Source organism: Sinohyriopsis cumingii, chromosome 14 (genome assembly GCF_028554795.1).
Source record: "Sinohyriopsis cumingii isolate HCF-2022 chromosome 14, ASM2855479v2, whole genome shotgun sequence".
NCBI lineage: Eukaryota > Metazoa > Mollusca > Bivalvia > Unionida > Unionidae > Sinohyriopsis > Sinohyriopsis cumingii.
In genome coordinates, this window is record NC_142974.1 from 68,814,676 (window position 1) to 68,831,109 (window position 16,434).

Genomic DNA, 16,434 nt, shown 5'->3' on the forward strand with positions numbered 1-16,434 from the left:
AGAGCAGAAACTTTCAAGATCATACCTTTATTTTTGAAATATACATTCTTGAAAATATATAGGTACACTGATCACATGGCAGTTCAAACATTAAGACAATAATTTAATAGCCCTCATAATGAATAACAATTGAGAGTTAAATTTCCAAATTAAGGAATAACAACTATCCTGGTTTTCCGTCAGGTAAGCTCTAAGATATATACAAAATATTACAATGATTGCATGAGTTTGATCAGATATCATTACTTGTGAATATGAAGTGAACATAAATATAAAATTAAAGCCTTTTGTTTAAAACGTCACATTTTAGAAAATCACAATGGTACCTTCCTTGGAAATGAGCTCACTGAATGGCTATTATGTCTATGTCGTTATATCTGTCTCTCCTAACCTCTCGCTCTCTCTCCCTCTCTCTTACACCGAAGGCTTTTATTCGGTCGCAGTTTGATAACATTTGCTCGCAAAGTAAAGGCCACCCGCTGCAAGTGCGCTCAACCCGGACACCACAGCAAGACCAAATCCTGCGTGCAACGTGCCTAGTGAAGCATAAGAACTCCCTTCGTTTAATTTACCGCCAAATATACTGACCGCTAAAATGATGCTGATTCCTGAAATATATGAGAAAAGATATGACGGCTAATACATAAGTGCATAGTATTACCTAAATAGCTAAATAAATAATATAATATACAGTTAAATAAATCAAAATTATATTTATTGTGCAACAAGATAACTGGATGGGATTTCGGATTTACAACATAACACTTTTGATGGTGATACAAATACAATGGTTATAGGCAAATGTTTTGAATGAGAAAAGAATTGTGATTAACATGTGCGTATAATATCAAAATACTGGATCGTTTAACACAATCCGCACGAATTAAATAATGAAAATACAAATAAATGACCTTCCATTGTACATGAACATGGGGCTAATGATTCACAATGATTTCACAAAGAAAGAATGATTTTTTTAAACTCAAAAATGGTCATGAAACGGATTGCTTTATGCACTGATCCATGGATCTTCTGTTACCTGAGTGAACTGTATATACAAATTACATATGTCATGGACCTTTACGATGATAGAGCTTATAAAATTAAAAGCTCTTCATTACCGTGTGTTGTAGTTACTTTGCATTAGATTTGAGGTCTTCATATATGGCTGAATATGACAATCGCCAAGTAAAAACCACACATTTGCTTGATTACTAGCAGGCGCCGTTACAATGTCATTCTAGGTTTCGAAACAAATGAAACGTTTAGGAACAAAATATACGTTATAATTCATGCCGGTGTAGTTTCGGCAAAAGGAACATATTGTGAAACGGTGGCTTTGTTAAAACATAACACAATATTAGCAAATGAACTGGTACTGTGAATAGAAGCATTTTGAGTCCATACTAGCAACTATAATAAATAGTGTTTGTCATGTTCAGGTTCCAGAGAGGAAAATAGTTCTTTGAATAAACGATTGTTATTTGTATACATGTTTTTAAGTAGTTTCATATCGTGAAAGTAAAGCAATGATTCACAATTCTGGGGGTTTATTCCGGCGTACTATAAGTATGTTGTGTACAGAATGAAGAGGAATTTCAGTGTTTAAGTTTGAAAAATCTACCTTGTCACATAGGAATGGACTTCTTGAATGTTCTGTCATTCGTAGGAATCAAAATTATACAGCGTATTTTTGAGACGTTGATGAAATTTAGCTTTTCATTATATTGAACCCTTGAAAACAAATCAAACATCAAGTTTGATTTAATTGTATTCGGTACATGATATGGATGACACATTAGCTTAAGATTCTATGATTTTATGCAAATAACTGTTATGTAAAATACATTCGTGTTACATGCACTACGTTAAAGAACATATATATGCAATAGATACACGAATTAGCTTAATTTATAGAGTTTGATAACCATATCCAGTTTTAATTTTCTAATCATTATTGCAGCAAACAAATTTGGTCGTGTAGGAGAATAAAACATAATTGTATTTTTTTTGCTGAAATGCAAAATGTCGTTATGTGCATGCTAATGTCAATGGTGTACAAATTCCACGGATTTTAAGCAATTATCTCTTGGAAAATGAGGCCAGATCTATTTAGTTTTCATTTTGTATAGCAACGATATGAATAATATAAGTAAGTATTATTGTCAAAATCACACAATCCGCGATGGATATATGATCTATGTACATAAATCGAATCGGAATGGTTAGAACAGCGAGAGAGAGAGGGAGAGAGAGAGACATACATACAGACAGAGAGAGACAGACAGACAGAGATATAACCATACAATGCTACTCATCATTTCATCAAGCCTGCGACCTATCCACAGTAAATCCAACTTTGAATATATGGATACGAATGGAGACGGATACGACTAACGAAGATTATTTAATCGCTACGATAGAGAAAAAGATATAAACAGCTGAAACATCAACACATTAGCGAGAAACTATACATATTAGACAAACTATGCGATCAACTTTGAAATATTTATCATTTACCTGCTGCAATAGATAACCCTCCTGATATAAGTGGAAACATTGCCTTCTCCTTCATGACGAAGATTTTTAGAAATCCCACTACTCCGGAACAAGCCAAAAGTAAGAGTCCAATTATTACAAAGGCTCTTGTTGCTCCGAGGTAGGCTGGAACTAATAAAGTATACATACATACATACATACATACATATATATATATATATATATATATATATATATATATATATATATATATATATATATATATATATATATATATATATATATATATATATATATATGGAACTTTCTGCAGGAGTGAAACGTTTATGCGAAAGCGTATATTCTCCTTGCAGAGAGCTATAGCGTATCATGCTCTTATATGTCCATATATACTTTGTGATAGATATCCTGCACAGAGCATTATCATATTTTTATAAGCTTTTGCATCCACTTAGTCACCTGGTAAACTGACTTCATACTCTGATCCGACCCTGAAAGGATTAATTATATATATATATATATATATATATATATATATATATATATATATATATATATATAGTTTGAACCCGGTAAAGTAATTGCCTAAATTTATAAAAGAGAGGTAACAAGTTTGAATTGAACTCAAACATGCTAATTTGGAAGATATGACAAGCCATCTAATTTACATAAATGAACAGTTAGAATTATTAGCAATAATGCCTCAAAACTCTTCTCGTTACAATGGGCTTTTTTCCATCCATCTTGACCACTTTCCGATCAATCATGAAATCAAAAGAATTAAAAATCTCCTTCTCAGTATTTAGCAATTATTAAAAAACATTTTATATGAAGCTTTTATATCTGTAAACATGCGGATATAAATAAATATATTTTCGACGGTTTTCATTTTTCTCACCTTCATTAATACTTTGACATGACCCTTGACCTCCACACAACGTCCATAGTCCAATGTAACTAGAACCATAAACAGTGTAATACCAATATGGCAAGCCAATGGATATTATAAGGAGCAGAACCGATGCGCATGTGCATCCCACAGCAGCTTGTCCTATTGTCAGCATCTTACGCCTGTGAAATAGAAAAAAGGATATTCATTTTTAACGTTTGTCAAGTCTCACTCCATCATAACTTCGAATAAATATATCATGTTCACTTTCACCTTTTCTGCAATGGCCTAACATAATTCTCCATTGCCTAGTGCATACATTTTAACTATTGCATACATTTAAACCAGAACTTTCATCTACGCTGTGCATTGGATAATATCCATGTTTCCGATATTTGAAAACACAAAGGTATGCTCGAGACTTACATCTAATTTCGATTTCGAATTATTAAATTCCGTTTACATCAACTTTAAAAAGTGATGTTACCAGATCATGTCAATACATTGAAATTGTTATTAGCAATGATTATTTTGTTGTAAGGAAAAGCTGTAGGCATGTATATTCCAACTACCTGGTCAAACTAACTATTCAGAAGCATCTAAACCACTAAGCAGATGAGAGTTCTTAAAATAGCTGTTTGCTTATTTAGGTCTGGAAGGTCATGGTTGATCATTAATGAGTTGGACACGTTGGGGAACATTATTTCAGTGAAAGCTTTTATAAGCTATAATTTAAATGAAATAAAACACAAGTGTACAACATTCATTCATTGTTAACCCTTTAGAATTTGATATACATGATTTATGAATCTTATTTGCAAAAATATTACATATTATATGTATTCGATACTTTTGCCCCCATAAACTCAGTCATGTTCGGAGATTGTTTACATCTGCCAGTACTATGTAGTTGCTGTTGTAATAGTTCTGATGGTAACAAAAGTAGTTGTAGATTTAGTAGTAGTAGTATTATTAGTAGTAGCAGAAGGGGAGTATTAGTAGTTATGTGTTAGATTGTTGGTCTTAATGGTAATTTAAACACATTAATAGCTTAACAGTCTGATCATCAGGACATAGGTGCATTTCTAAGTGGTAGACCTTATGAGGTGGGATCGGTCTACCCTAGGCGGGCATAGAATGAGAGACTGTCAGATTACAAACATCAAACAAGCTCAGTCAAAGTTAGTTCCATTCCGCCCAGTAGTAATAAATACAACAGATGGGATAATTGAAATAAAATCGATGAACTACAATTGCCATTCTCAATGACTACACTATTATTTACGAAATCTCAATAAATACGCAAGTTCTAGTTCAGAGCTGCTTACCTTTTAATTATCCCTACGATTGCAAGACCTCACTTGTGGGGAATTCGTTTGGTTTGATTGCACACAACCATGCTCTCGTATATAGCAGAAAATGATATCGATTTAATATCCCCGGACAAGGGATAAATTGCGTAAGGATAATACTTTACTTGGAATATGGGGACTTATGTATGACCAGAAACTCGTGGAAAAGTGTTTGAACATGTATGCTACATGTTAGTATTGGTCGCTGTATTGCTGGTTGAATGGTTTATTATATTGACCATATACATATAGCAAACTTGAAACTATAAATAAAGCACACCATAGAACCTACATGTTCAGATTAAGGTGGCAGGATATAGTTTTGCAACTTTAGTAATTTAAGGCTAAGAGGGTACTTTTACAGAAATTATTTTTTAATAATTAAAGATAAAGATATGTTTTGAGAATGTGATGCGGTGGGCATGTATTGTTTATGAAATTATTTGATGGCACGTAAACCTCCCTTAGTTGCTTTGCTGCATGTAGACAATGCAATACCTACTGGTGACTAGGAATAAGAGTTACACACTTATAACAGTAACCATGTGGGTTCGTGGCAGACATGCTATCTCAAATTTGGTATGGATGACAGCTATTTTGAATTGTACGAAGCTGTTTAGGACACAATAATTAATATATGTTCACTTAGGAAAGTGGTTGGTAACTGCACTTTGAGCATGACATGGGGTCGAAAATGATCTTAAGTGATATGTATTTACGATATTTATATATCGTAATTTGCAAGTAGGATAGCAATGATAAGGAAGCTAGTCGTTTTCATTCTGAGTGACCAATGCAGTTAACCTTGACTAAGATCAGGATCATCTTAATTGCGACCCATCAATTGTGAGTTATACGCTCTACCAACCTACCCCCATACTCTCATTAGTAGTAGTAGTAGTAGTAGTAGTAGCAGTAATATTAATAGTAGTAGTTGTAATATTATCAGCAGCAATATTATGTCGGAGAGTTATAATCAAACCGAAGTGCTATATGCATATAATTTAAAACGAGCATTTATAAATCTTACATACATGACAGGCACAAAGAAAGATACATAATCAGGTCAGGAATAAAATATTACTTACGTCTGTGTTGTTCATAGAAAGAACTAAGACACAAAATAGGTTAAGTCAAAAGATATGAAAATTTATACATATGTACAGCACTAGCGTAAGGAGAATAATCCGAATAATACTGACAACTGAAATCTACTACATATATATAATTAACGTAACTATGTCAGTAATACGAGTTGATGTTGTAATTGTTCTGATGGTAATAATAGTAGTTGTTGTTTTAGTAGTAGTAACATTAGTAGTAGTAGCAGAAGAGGCAGGTAAAGTAGCAGTACGTTCTTAAACGGCACTTTAAAGACATTATTTGCTTAACAAGCTGATCATCTGGAAGTAGGTGCATTTCCTAGTGGTAGACTTATCATATTACGAACATCACACAAGTTTTGTCAAAGTTAGTTCCATTCCGCCCAGTAGTAGTAGTTATAACATTTGATGTAATTGAAATAAAATCGATGAACTACCACTGCAGTTCTCAATTGCTAAATAAATATTTACAAACTCTAAACAATTACACAAATTCTGTCTCGCATCTGCTTACCTTTTATTTATCTCTACGATATAATTATAAGACTTCACGACTGGAGCATTAGTGCGGCTTGATTCACTACAACGACACTCTCTCGTATATCGCAGAAAATGATATCGACCAAGTAGCCATGGACAAGGTCTAGCATGCTTAAGAACAATACTTGGAAAATGAGTGCGTATGTTTGAGCAGAAATTCGTGGAAATATGTTTGAACATGTCTGCAACATGTTCGCATTGGTCCCTGTATTGCTGGTTGAAGGGGTTTGTTTGATTGACCATATAAATATATCAAAATTTGAAATATAAAGTAGGTTAATCATAGAAACTACTTGTTCAGGTTAAGGTGGCAGATGTTAGTTTCGTAATTTAAGGCTAAGTGGTTACTTTTACAGATATTATTGTTTATTAGTTAAAGATATAGATACACTTTGTGAATGGGATGTGTTGCGCATATATTGTTCTTGAAATTGATTGGAGGCACGATAACCTGCCTTAGTTACTTTGCACTATGTAGACAATACCTACTGAGAACTATGAAGAAGAGTGATACAAATATAATAGTGAATATGTGAGTTCGTGGCAAACCGGATATATAAAAAATGGTATGGATGACAATTATTTTGAATTGTACAAAGCTGTTTAGTACACAATAATTAAGAGAGTTTCACTTAGGAAAATGGTTGGTAACAACACATTGAACTTGGCATGGTGTCGAAAATGATAGCAAGTGAATGGTATTTAATATACTTTCAGATCATTATTTGCTATAGGATAGCGATGAAATGGAAACTAGTTGTTTTCATTCTGACAGACTAATGTACTTAATTTTGGCTGAGATAGGAAGAATCGAAATTGCGACCTTCGATTGTAAGTTTTCACTCTAACGACCCCCATGCTCTCAGTACTAGTAGTAGTAGTAGTAGTAGTAGTATCAACAGCAATAGTTACTGGGAGATTTAATATCAAACTGAAGTGCTACATGTATATTATTTTAACTGATCTATTAATTTAGAGCATTCATTAACTCTTACATCCATGACAGGCACAACAAAAGATCAATAATCAGGTCAGGAGTAAAATATTATTGACGTCGGTTTTGTTCGTAGAAAGAGCTAAGGCACGAAATAGGTTAAGTCAAAAGATATGAAAGTTTACACATATGAGCAGCTTTATTGCAAGGAGAATAATCCGAATAATACTGACTGCGTTTATGAAACTCTTGAAATATGATTATACTTTTCGCGATAACTTATCAAAATGCCATTTTTGAAAAGAATTTAGTATGATAATGATCTGATAATTTTCTAGTTTCCAGGCACCTATTTATAAGTTCGAGTTTGTTTTAATATCAATGCAAACTATTACTAAACAAACGTTTAAAAGAAATACTAAACCACACGCCAATGTCTGATTGCGAATATACTGCAGCTTGATTCTCCTATACTGAAACTACAAGATCTCAGTCCTTGAGTATTTATGTAAATTGGGTGTTTTCCGCAAAGCTCTTTTAGATAAAACAATGATATGGAGTTGATATGCAAGTACAAGCGACAACAAGTAGAAACATATACTCTTCTTGGAAAGACCATGTTTTCATGGAAAAGGTTTTCATGGAAAAGGTGCTGAACGTGTTTGCCGCAAGTGTCTATTATTCAGTGTACTACTAGTGGACGCATCGATATAGCGAACTTGAAACCATCTAAATCACAACTGGTTATGTCCTATGTTTATTTGTTTTAAATCATTATATATAATTCAAGCATCAGAAACTAGCATATTTTAGTCTTCAAAAGTGTTAGTTTACTAATTCCTAAGTCAGTTTAGTTAAATAATTATTTGTCTAACTAATTAATTTTATTTGTTATTTGTGACTATTTTTCCAAACGAAGTGTGATCATAAGGTTAGCCGCTCAGTCAGTTTATGCATATATTTGTGAGATGACATAAACTTCCATGTAGTTTAAGGACGAGGAATTCATAGTTTATGTCATACGGTATGTTAGCTTTTAGACAGCAATGAACAGATTGAAGAGTACAGAAACAGAGTAAGGTTAGTACATGGACATGCTTTGGTCTGTAAGTGCTGCAGTTGTTCAGACATTTTATAATTCTAAATACTCTTAGGTGACATATCTATTTCATCCTGTTCCTATTTATGCCGAAAGGACAAGTCATGGGAAGATGTATCCAACGTTGAAAACTAAAACCTGATCCTAGTGTCGTTTACTTGTTATTCAAGAGATCAAACGGATGAAATCTCTACTTTTGTATGTGCAACGTGACATAGAGCTGTTCCATTGTATTACCGCCAGCATTATAATGATTTGTCTTTTTCTCTAATAAGCACATGACTACAAGGTATTTATTTCGGTAGTTTGGAGACTATGACCAACGTGATTGCTGTTGTTGTTGTTGTTCTAGGGTTTGACGCCATTTTTCAGCACAATATAGGCTATACATGGCGGCCTGTATAAATGGTGGAGGAAGAACCCTGGAAAATCCAGGGAAGAACCACCGACCACGAGAAGCTACTGGCAGGCTTTCCCAAGTACCCACGCTAGCCGAGCCTTGGACTCGAACCGACGCAGATATATATATATATATATATATATATATATATATATATATATATATATATATATATATATATATATATATATATATATATATATATATATATATATATATATATATATATATATATTCGTGGGTAACCTTTGACTTCCAACACTTTCTCCCATAACTGAAGTGAGATTTCCAAATTAAACGGTATCTTATCCTTCAATATTCAGTGTAATTAGTTAGTTGTGACATTCAAACAAATAATTTTGGAAACAGAGATATATTGTACATTAAGTTGTTTCTGAACTACACCAACAGGCTCGCTGTCTCACATATATTCTTTCTAAAAAGCGATAATCGACTATTTGAAATATTTGGTCTGTATAATAATTTCCTTACATTTTCCCATATTTCTACCAAATATATGGTACATTTCCTTATTTTGAACAACACAGTTTGTGTGGCATCATTTTTATATTCTTCAACAAAGGGCCCTGTATGCGTGATTCATTTTATGGGATTATTTGAACCGTCTTAAATAAACGCAAGATATGATGCCATGCCAAAAAAGACCTGAGTGAGTGTCGATACATGAATAATCGATTTACACGTACATAATATACATATATATATATGAAATCTTGGTGCCACACTGGATATTACTCTCACGTTGCACCAACATGTCATGAACATATGCAAGGCTGTGTATCTTGAGTTGAGATGCATGAGCTCCAGTCGCAAATATCTTTCAGTTGATGCCACTAAAACACTTGTATGTTCATTTGTATTTTCAAGACTGGACTATTGTAACTCAATTATATCAGGTTCATCTCAATATCTACATCAGAAGCTTCAAAAGTCCAAAACACAGCTGCTCGGATCATACTTAGAGTACCACGATCAGAGCGCACCTCCCCTCAAACACAAAATATGTTCTCTGTATTACGTTTCACTGACGGACTCCAGTCCAACATACATATCCGACCTCACCCATGTGTACACACCAGCAAGATACTTACGCTCCTCCTCTGACAATCGTATACTCATTATTCCCACTACGAATGGACAACGTTTTTTGCGTACCAGTTACCAGCAGGGTGGAATGAATTGCCCACTGAAATTAGACACAAGGACACAGTGATCCCATTCAAGAGTTCTCTTAAAACAAACTTATTTTGACTGCTAAAACAAATTTAAAGGCGTAATTATGTGCCCTACCTCAAATATTCTCAGCAAGTTTTTTATTTTTTCTAATTTCATGGTGTTTGTTTCCTATAATAACATCGTTATATATGTTGGTTTTATATGTTATAGGTGTTGTCTAATACTGTAAAGCGTTTAGAGCTTCTCAAGATTAGTAGCTATACAAAGTCCTCATTATTGTTATTATTATTATTATTATTATTATTATTATTAATGTTATTGCACCTGTCATATATACACAAAACATAAAGAAATGCCAAGTTGCTTGGAACAAAATGAGTTAGTTATGTATGATGTTGTTATATAATGATAAATGTTATATTTATCCTGCTTTATTTTACCTTGCAAATACAATACAAATCATTTAATACAAATAAACATTACAATATCGTCATCAGAGCATCACTATTTTGCATGCACATATTGATTCATCTCACTCAATACTGATGACTTATATTTAACAATTTATGAAACAGAGAGATTGTGAAATAAATAAATGTACAAGCAAGCGTACAATTCAAAATACACGTGCAAAGTAATCAGTGTAGAGTGCAATATAGTGTAGACAGGGAGACAGCCAAACTAGCGTATGGACAGAATAATAGGCCAAGAAAAAATATGCCGATTTATAACTTATTACGAGAACTGATATACATTAACATACATAGCTCCATTGTAATAAATATGAAAAGTCTATCAGACACATTTCAGAGAAAAAGTACACATGTATTATGTATGAAACTATATCATATCAATCTTGGAACCTTAGCTTAAGGAACATCTGTCAAGGTAAGAAGTTTCGATTGAACCCAAATCATCGGGCCTGTTCTGGGAAAAGAAAGATATTACAAATTAATAATTACTATGCTGCTAAATACAATTGTCATTAAAACTTACTGGAATGAATATTAAGAAATTGATCAAATATATACATATAACAATACATTTTCCCTGTACCAGTGTTTGTTCTGCAAAATCCCACGAAGTGTATTTTATGATTACCAAAAAATGAACTAGTATGTAGATATAAATATTTATATTGCATCGTCATCGCTTTCGCTACTAGAAACATTGTCCACAAAAGTATTCGTTGCAAAATATAAAAACAATATCGTGACAATTTAAGATGATCATACATTGCATCCTAATTAGCTTATAGCTGAATTCTAAGCAATATTGTTGGCTTGACTTCGCTTGCGAAGATTAGGAAGGTGTACGTCCATGTCTATTGCACGCGCGCTGATGGCTGATGAGCCATATACGTTACAGTCACGTCCGTCCACTGAGGCTGCAGGGGGAATGTGTGGGTTGTGGTGGGTGCTGCCGATGGTTCCCGGTTTTCCTTCGCCATCGTTTTTCCTCCAAGATGGCCCGTCTGTTTTGTTCAAAAGTATTATCGGCCTGGTGAACTGTACGTCACTACCTTTCACGGTCAGCAGCTTGTGATGTCCATTGGCGGTGATCGATGCCACAGGTGGTGAGGCTTTTTGTCCAGGTGTCTTTATATCTCGAACGAGGCGCCCCTTCATCACGGTGGCCAGTTGACAGCTCACCATACAGTGCGATATTTGGCAGGCGATGATCATCCATCATGGACACGTGCCCTGCCCAGCGAAGCTGTATCTTCATGGGCGTGGCCTTAACGCTGGTGACCACTGCTTGTTTGAGGACTTCAGTGCTGGTGACGAAGTCATTCCAGTGGATGTTGATGATGGTGTTGAGATATCGCTGATGGAAGAGTTCAAGGAGGCGGAAGTGGCGGATGTAGGTGACACAGGATTCGGCGCCATATAGGAGGTTAGTTCAGCAGCTCTGAAGATGATGATCTTTGTATCTTTCTTGAGACTGGTGTTGTGCCAGAGTCTGCCTAAGGTTCTGTTTGCTTTGGCCAGTCTGTTGTCTATTTCTTTGTCAATCTTGGCATCAGGGGATATCACACGGCCAGTGAAGGTGAACTGGTCGACTAAGTTCTGTCTTGTCGATGGGAGCAGGCTGGTGATGAACCTCAGTTCTCTTTAGGTTGACCTCAAGACTAAAAGAGCTGGCAAGCATCTACAAAGCAAGATATTACGCGCTGTAAGGCAGCTTTCATGTGGGTAGCAAGGGCGGCGTTGTCTGCAAATAGAAGTCCTCTAATCAGGTTTTCCAAGATCTTGGCATGGGTATGTAGGCGCCTTAAGTTGAAGAGGTTGATATCAGTCCGAAATCGGATATAGATGCCATCTTCGTCATCAAGGCATTGTGTTGCTTTTTGAAGCAGCATGCTGCAGAAGATTGAGAACAGTATGGGGCCTAAAAAAGGTGAATCCAAGGATTTGTCCTGAGGTTTGCTAACTGGCAGCCTTGATGTGATTCCACATCTCTTCCGGAGGTAGAACTGACGGAAAATTAAGTTCTTCAAGTCTAGACTGCAGGCTCTCTTGATAATCTGCATGACGTCTTCGGACAACAGGTTTTTGATCTTGAGCTTCCTATTTGGGGGTACCTCCTTGTTGTCTGGGTATGGGCTTGAAGTGGAAGTCGAACTGGCATCGGAGAAGACGATGGTCTATATGTGGCACTCTTCACTGGGCATCAATATGGTATAAAGGGAACTTTTTAAGTCCCTCTGGCTTACTATGATGTAATCGATTAGGTGGTAGTGGTTTGATCTAGGATGAGTCCATGTAGTTTTCAGGCTGTCGTTCTGCACAAATACAGTGTTTATGATAGTGAGCTGTAATCTTGCGCAAAATTCACGAAGCAGGCGCCCATTGTTATTGCAGCCACCCACTCCATGTTTCCTAAGGATTGCTTTCCAGGTTTCTGAGTATCGGCCCACTATGGCATTGAAGGGCTTGATGGAGTCGAGCGTACGCAGCAGGCAGTCGACAGTTCCTTATGTCTGCGCAATGGAGCTTTTAGGTGAAGTGTAGTCTGCGTAAACTGGCCCCACCCTTTAAACTTGGTTTTTCATCTGCCATGGCACAGCAAGCCAGGATGGTGACAGAGAGGTCCCCAGGCCGTATGATTTATCGGAGTTTCCCTTTCATAGGCAGATGGCCAAACATAACTGAAGAGATCTGCCTTCCCTGCTATTTCGAACCATAACTGCACGGCCACAGCCGCAATCCAGTAATACATATGGTGCAACCTGGTCCAGAACATTTGGCCGTTGATCTGTAGAGACCTTCCGCCCTAGCCAATGACTTTCCTGTAGAAGTTTATACGCCTAGTAATGCTGTGTTAACATCACCCCCTCAACGTCGTACCGTGATATGCCAGGAATAATTCCTTCTTGGAGGCTGAGGTGAGAGATTTGGGACATGGATGAGGATCGGTGTGTCCGTCCACTCAGAGAATGCAGCTGCCAGACAACAAAGTTACTACTTCTATCTACAGCCCCTATACCCCTAAGCAATACACTAAGATGAAAAAATAAACTTTAAAAAAGGAGATATTAACATTGTCAACGTAGTGCACTAATCAGAACTACTAACCCTAACGCAATCATATCACCAGCCCATTTCATAAACAATATATTGCACTGATTGCTTGTCACTAATATGCTGTTCATGCTATATTCTTTATACAGACAAGTTGTAAACTGACCAATCGGAAAGTTAAATTTATATCTTATCCCATAATATAACCAAAAAACATGAAGTGTAATCCGGTTAGCCTGAATGCTCGGATTGAATAAAACATAAGCAGGCAATCATGGCTCTAGGTTGCATGAATGGCTCAATGTGCCCAAAGTAAGAATAGTGATTACTTTACTTCAGCTACAATCGATTAATTATGGACAAATAAAATGACTGATTCTGCCAAATTAAAACATGAATGTATAAACCTAAACAAGGTATGATACGTGGTTATGATACTTATGTCACATAAAGTACATTCAATAAATGTTGTATAAACTTAAATAAATAGCATGGTTATATTGTAGTGTTTATCAGGTTAAGAATATAGCAAAAGGTAATGGAGGGCAATGTATAATCTTATTCAATCGTGCGTGCCTGCGTGAAATATAACAATATCTTCCGAATTTCGGATAGATGTTAGTCAACGAAGCTTGCTATTTAATATCATTATCCAGTACATCCACATTGCACTTTTGTTTCCAATAGTATCCGAAATGATTAAGTATTTATTTCAATAGTATCATCAAATAATTATTATATATTTGTGTGGAGTAGTTTTGCTAGAATTGCGTCGGTGCTCTTTATAAAATTGAATAGTTTGTTTTTCTATCATCTTGTGCAATTGGGCTTGGTGGTTTGGGGTTTAAATCACCTTATGATTCGAACTATATAACCCATATGATTATAGTTATTATCTTTTGTCTAAAATGTGCCAACTTGTATGGCCTTCTATTTGGGCATAGGGGTACCTTATACTGTTTAATAGTTAATAGAAAGGTACGTGTTGCATATTTTTGTTCGGGACCTCTTCGATACCACAGCTAGGAAGTATTCGTGGGAGAAGTTGACAAGTATGTGATTGAGGTTATACAGATGGTTGGGATTGTTATTTAATCATGATGTATGTGTGGGCTGTTTTATAATATTGATATATGGTGATGCTATTATGGTTTTGATTAGTTTATGGTCGTCCCACATTCGACTAATTTAAGCTGCTTAAGGGACAATTTCTCTTCCAATGTTAGGCAAGTACGCATTTGCACTACTGAGCCCTATTGGCCAATCGTCATACCATTCCCAGGCGGATTGACTGGCTTCTGCTAATTCAGTTACGATTTACTTGTCCATCGCTTTATATGGCTAAAACATCGACATGAAGAAAAATATTACTTACATAAAACTACGTCATAAAGTAGCCAAAGTATCTAAAATAAATAGTACGCAAAGCTAAACAAAATGCTATTACGTTACAAAAATAGCTTATGCTCTTACATACAAACACGTTTGATATGGGATGACCTTTTTGTAAAACAACACCGAACCTACAAAATACACACTATCCCACACACTTATAAAAAGTGATTATAAACACACTGCATTACCCTAAAATACACACATACATTTGCTAAGGACATTTGTTCTTGTTGGGAAGACAAAGACAAAGAGATTCGGTGGCTCAGAAAAGAGACTTTATTAATTGTACCTCAATGCAAGCACCTCAGAGGTCCAGTTCCACATCATGTATTCCGTACGTCTCCACTCTCGTGGATTGATGGAAATGGGAAATGATGAATGGGCCTTACTCGCTTCAGTGTTACAATACTCGACAACCTGTTTGTGAATGTTTCTGTAGTAATTATTCATAATGCTGCTTTTGTTTCATCTTTATAATTCAGTTTATATATATATATATATATATATATATATATATCTGTGTGTGTACATATATATATATATATACAGAGATAGATAGATAGATAACAGTAATAGCATTGTTAATATTATTGTTGTTGTTGTTATTAGCAGTAGTAGTAGTATTTGCATTAGTAGTAGCAGAAGTAGTAGTAGTAGCAGCAGTAGTAGTATAGTTATTGTCTATTGACCCGACACACATGTAACCTATCCTTTCGTATAACCTAAAATAGATAGATAGATAGATAGATAGATAGATAGATAGATAGATGGATGGATATATAAATAGATAGATAAATAGATAGATAGATATATAGACAGATAAATAGATATATAGATAAATATATAAATAGATAGACAGACAGACAAACATATAGATATATAGATAAGTATATAGATATATAGATAGATAGATCGATATTACATTAGGATGAATTTATGGGTGGGTATATATGTGGGTGGTTTGATAAATACTAAGATAAATGGATGGATCGATGTATATATGCCATGATGCGTGGATGCGTTTTCTAAAAAATGAAGCTGTGAAGTTTAGTAAATTTTCCAAACTCTTAATGTCTGAAAGACCTCTAAATTATATTGTGCATAATGAAAGACTATCTGTTATGTGTCATGGTAACTTCATACAAGACCACCGATTAAATGTACGTACCATTGCAGACATTATCTTCAAACTTAAGTCTTTTAAAAGCTGAAAAAGAGGAGTCAACGACATGATCATTCAGGAAATACTATGTCAAGTCATTAATACAGCATATTAGCTGACAAGAAGGATCTATGTCATTTAAATATGCTGACTAAAAACACATTATCACGAAAACCCACGCGAATGTCATCAAAAACTACACCTTGAATAAACACACAGTTGAGTCCCTCGAGTGATATTACCGATTTAATCAAACCTGAAATGGACAGACAAAAGGTTGCTTATGTATAGAAACATACTGGACGCTTTAATTGACAACGTATGGGGAGTTTGGCCAAAA

The 16,434-nt window shown here is 35.1% G+C and overlaps 1 protein-coding gene across 2 annotated transcripts; it reads right to left on the reverse strand.

The window, feature by feature from the left end:
- Positions 1-36: 36 nt before the first annotated feature.
- Positions 37-16,159, reverse strand: LOC149784072 (uncharacterized). Of its 2 annotated transcripts, XM_089933198.1 has the most exons (5): positions 16,101-16,159; positions 9,929-10,023; positions 3,398-3,570; positions 2,521-2,670; positions 37-608 (listed from the first exon to the last, which is right to left on the reverse strand). In XM_089933198.1, exons 1-5 carry the CDS (start codon positions 16,110-16,112, stop codon positions 430-432), a joined length of 609 nt encoding a protein of 202 aa, XP_089789324.1. In that variant the 5' UTR covers positions 16,113-16,159; the 3' UTR covers positions 37-429. The 2 variants fall into 2 exon arrangements, with proteins under 2 accessions (XP_089789324.1, XP_089789323.1); XM_089933197.1 differs by lacking the exons at positions 9,929-10,023; positions 16,101-16,159 and adding an exon at positions 6,358-6,641.
- Positions 16,160-16,434: the final 275 nt, after the last annotated feature.

Coding starts and splice junctions, on each gene's coding strand:
- LOC149784072 (XM_089933197.1), bottom strand. CDS start 6,626: ATGGTCAATCAAACAAACCCCTTCAACCAGCAATACAGGGACCAATGC. Junction 3,571..6,357: donor ATCGTAGAGATAAATAAAAG/GTAAGCAGATGC, acceptor TCTATTTCACAG/GCGTAAGATGCTGACAATAG. Junction 2,671..3,397: donor ATGTCAAAGTATTAATGAAG/GTGAGAAAAATG, acceptor ATACTTTATTAG/TTCCAGCCTACCTCGGAGCA.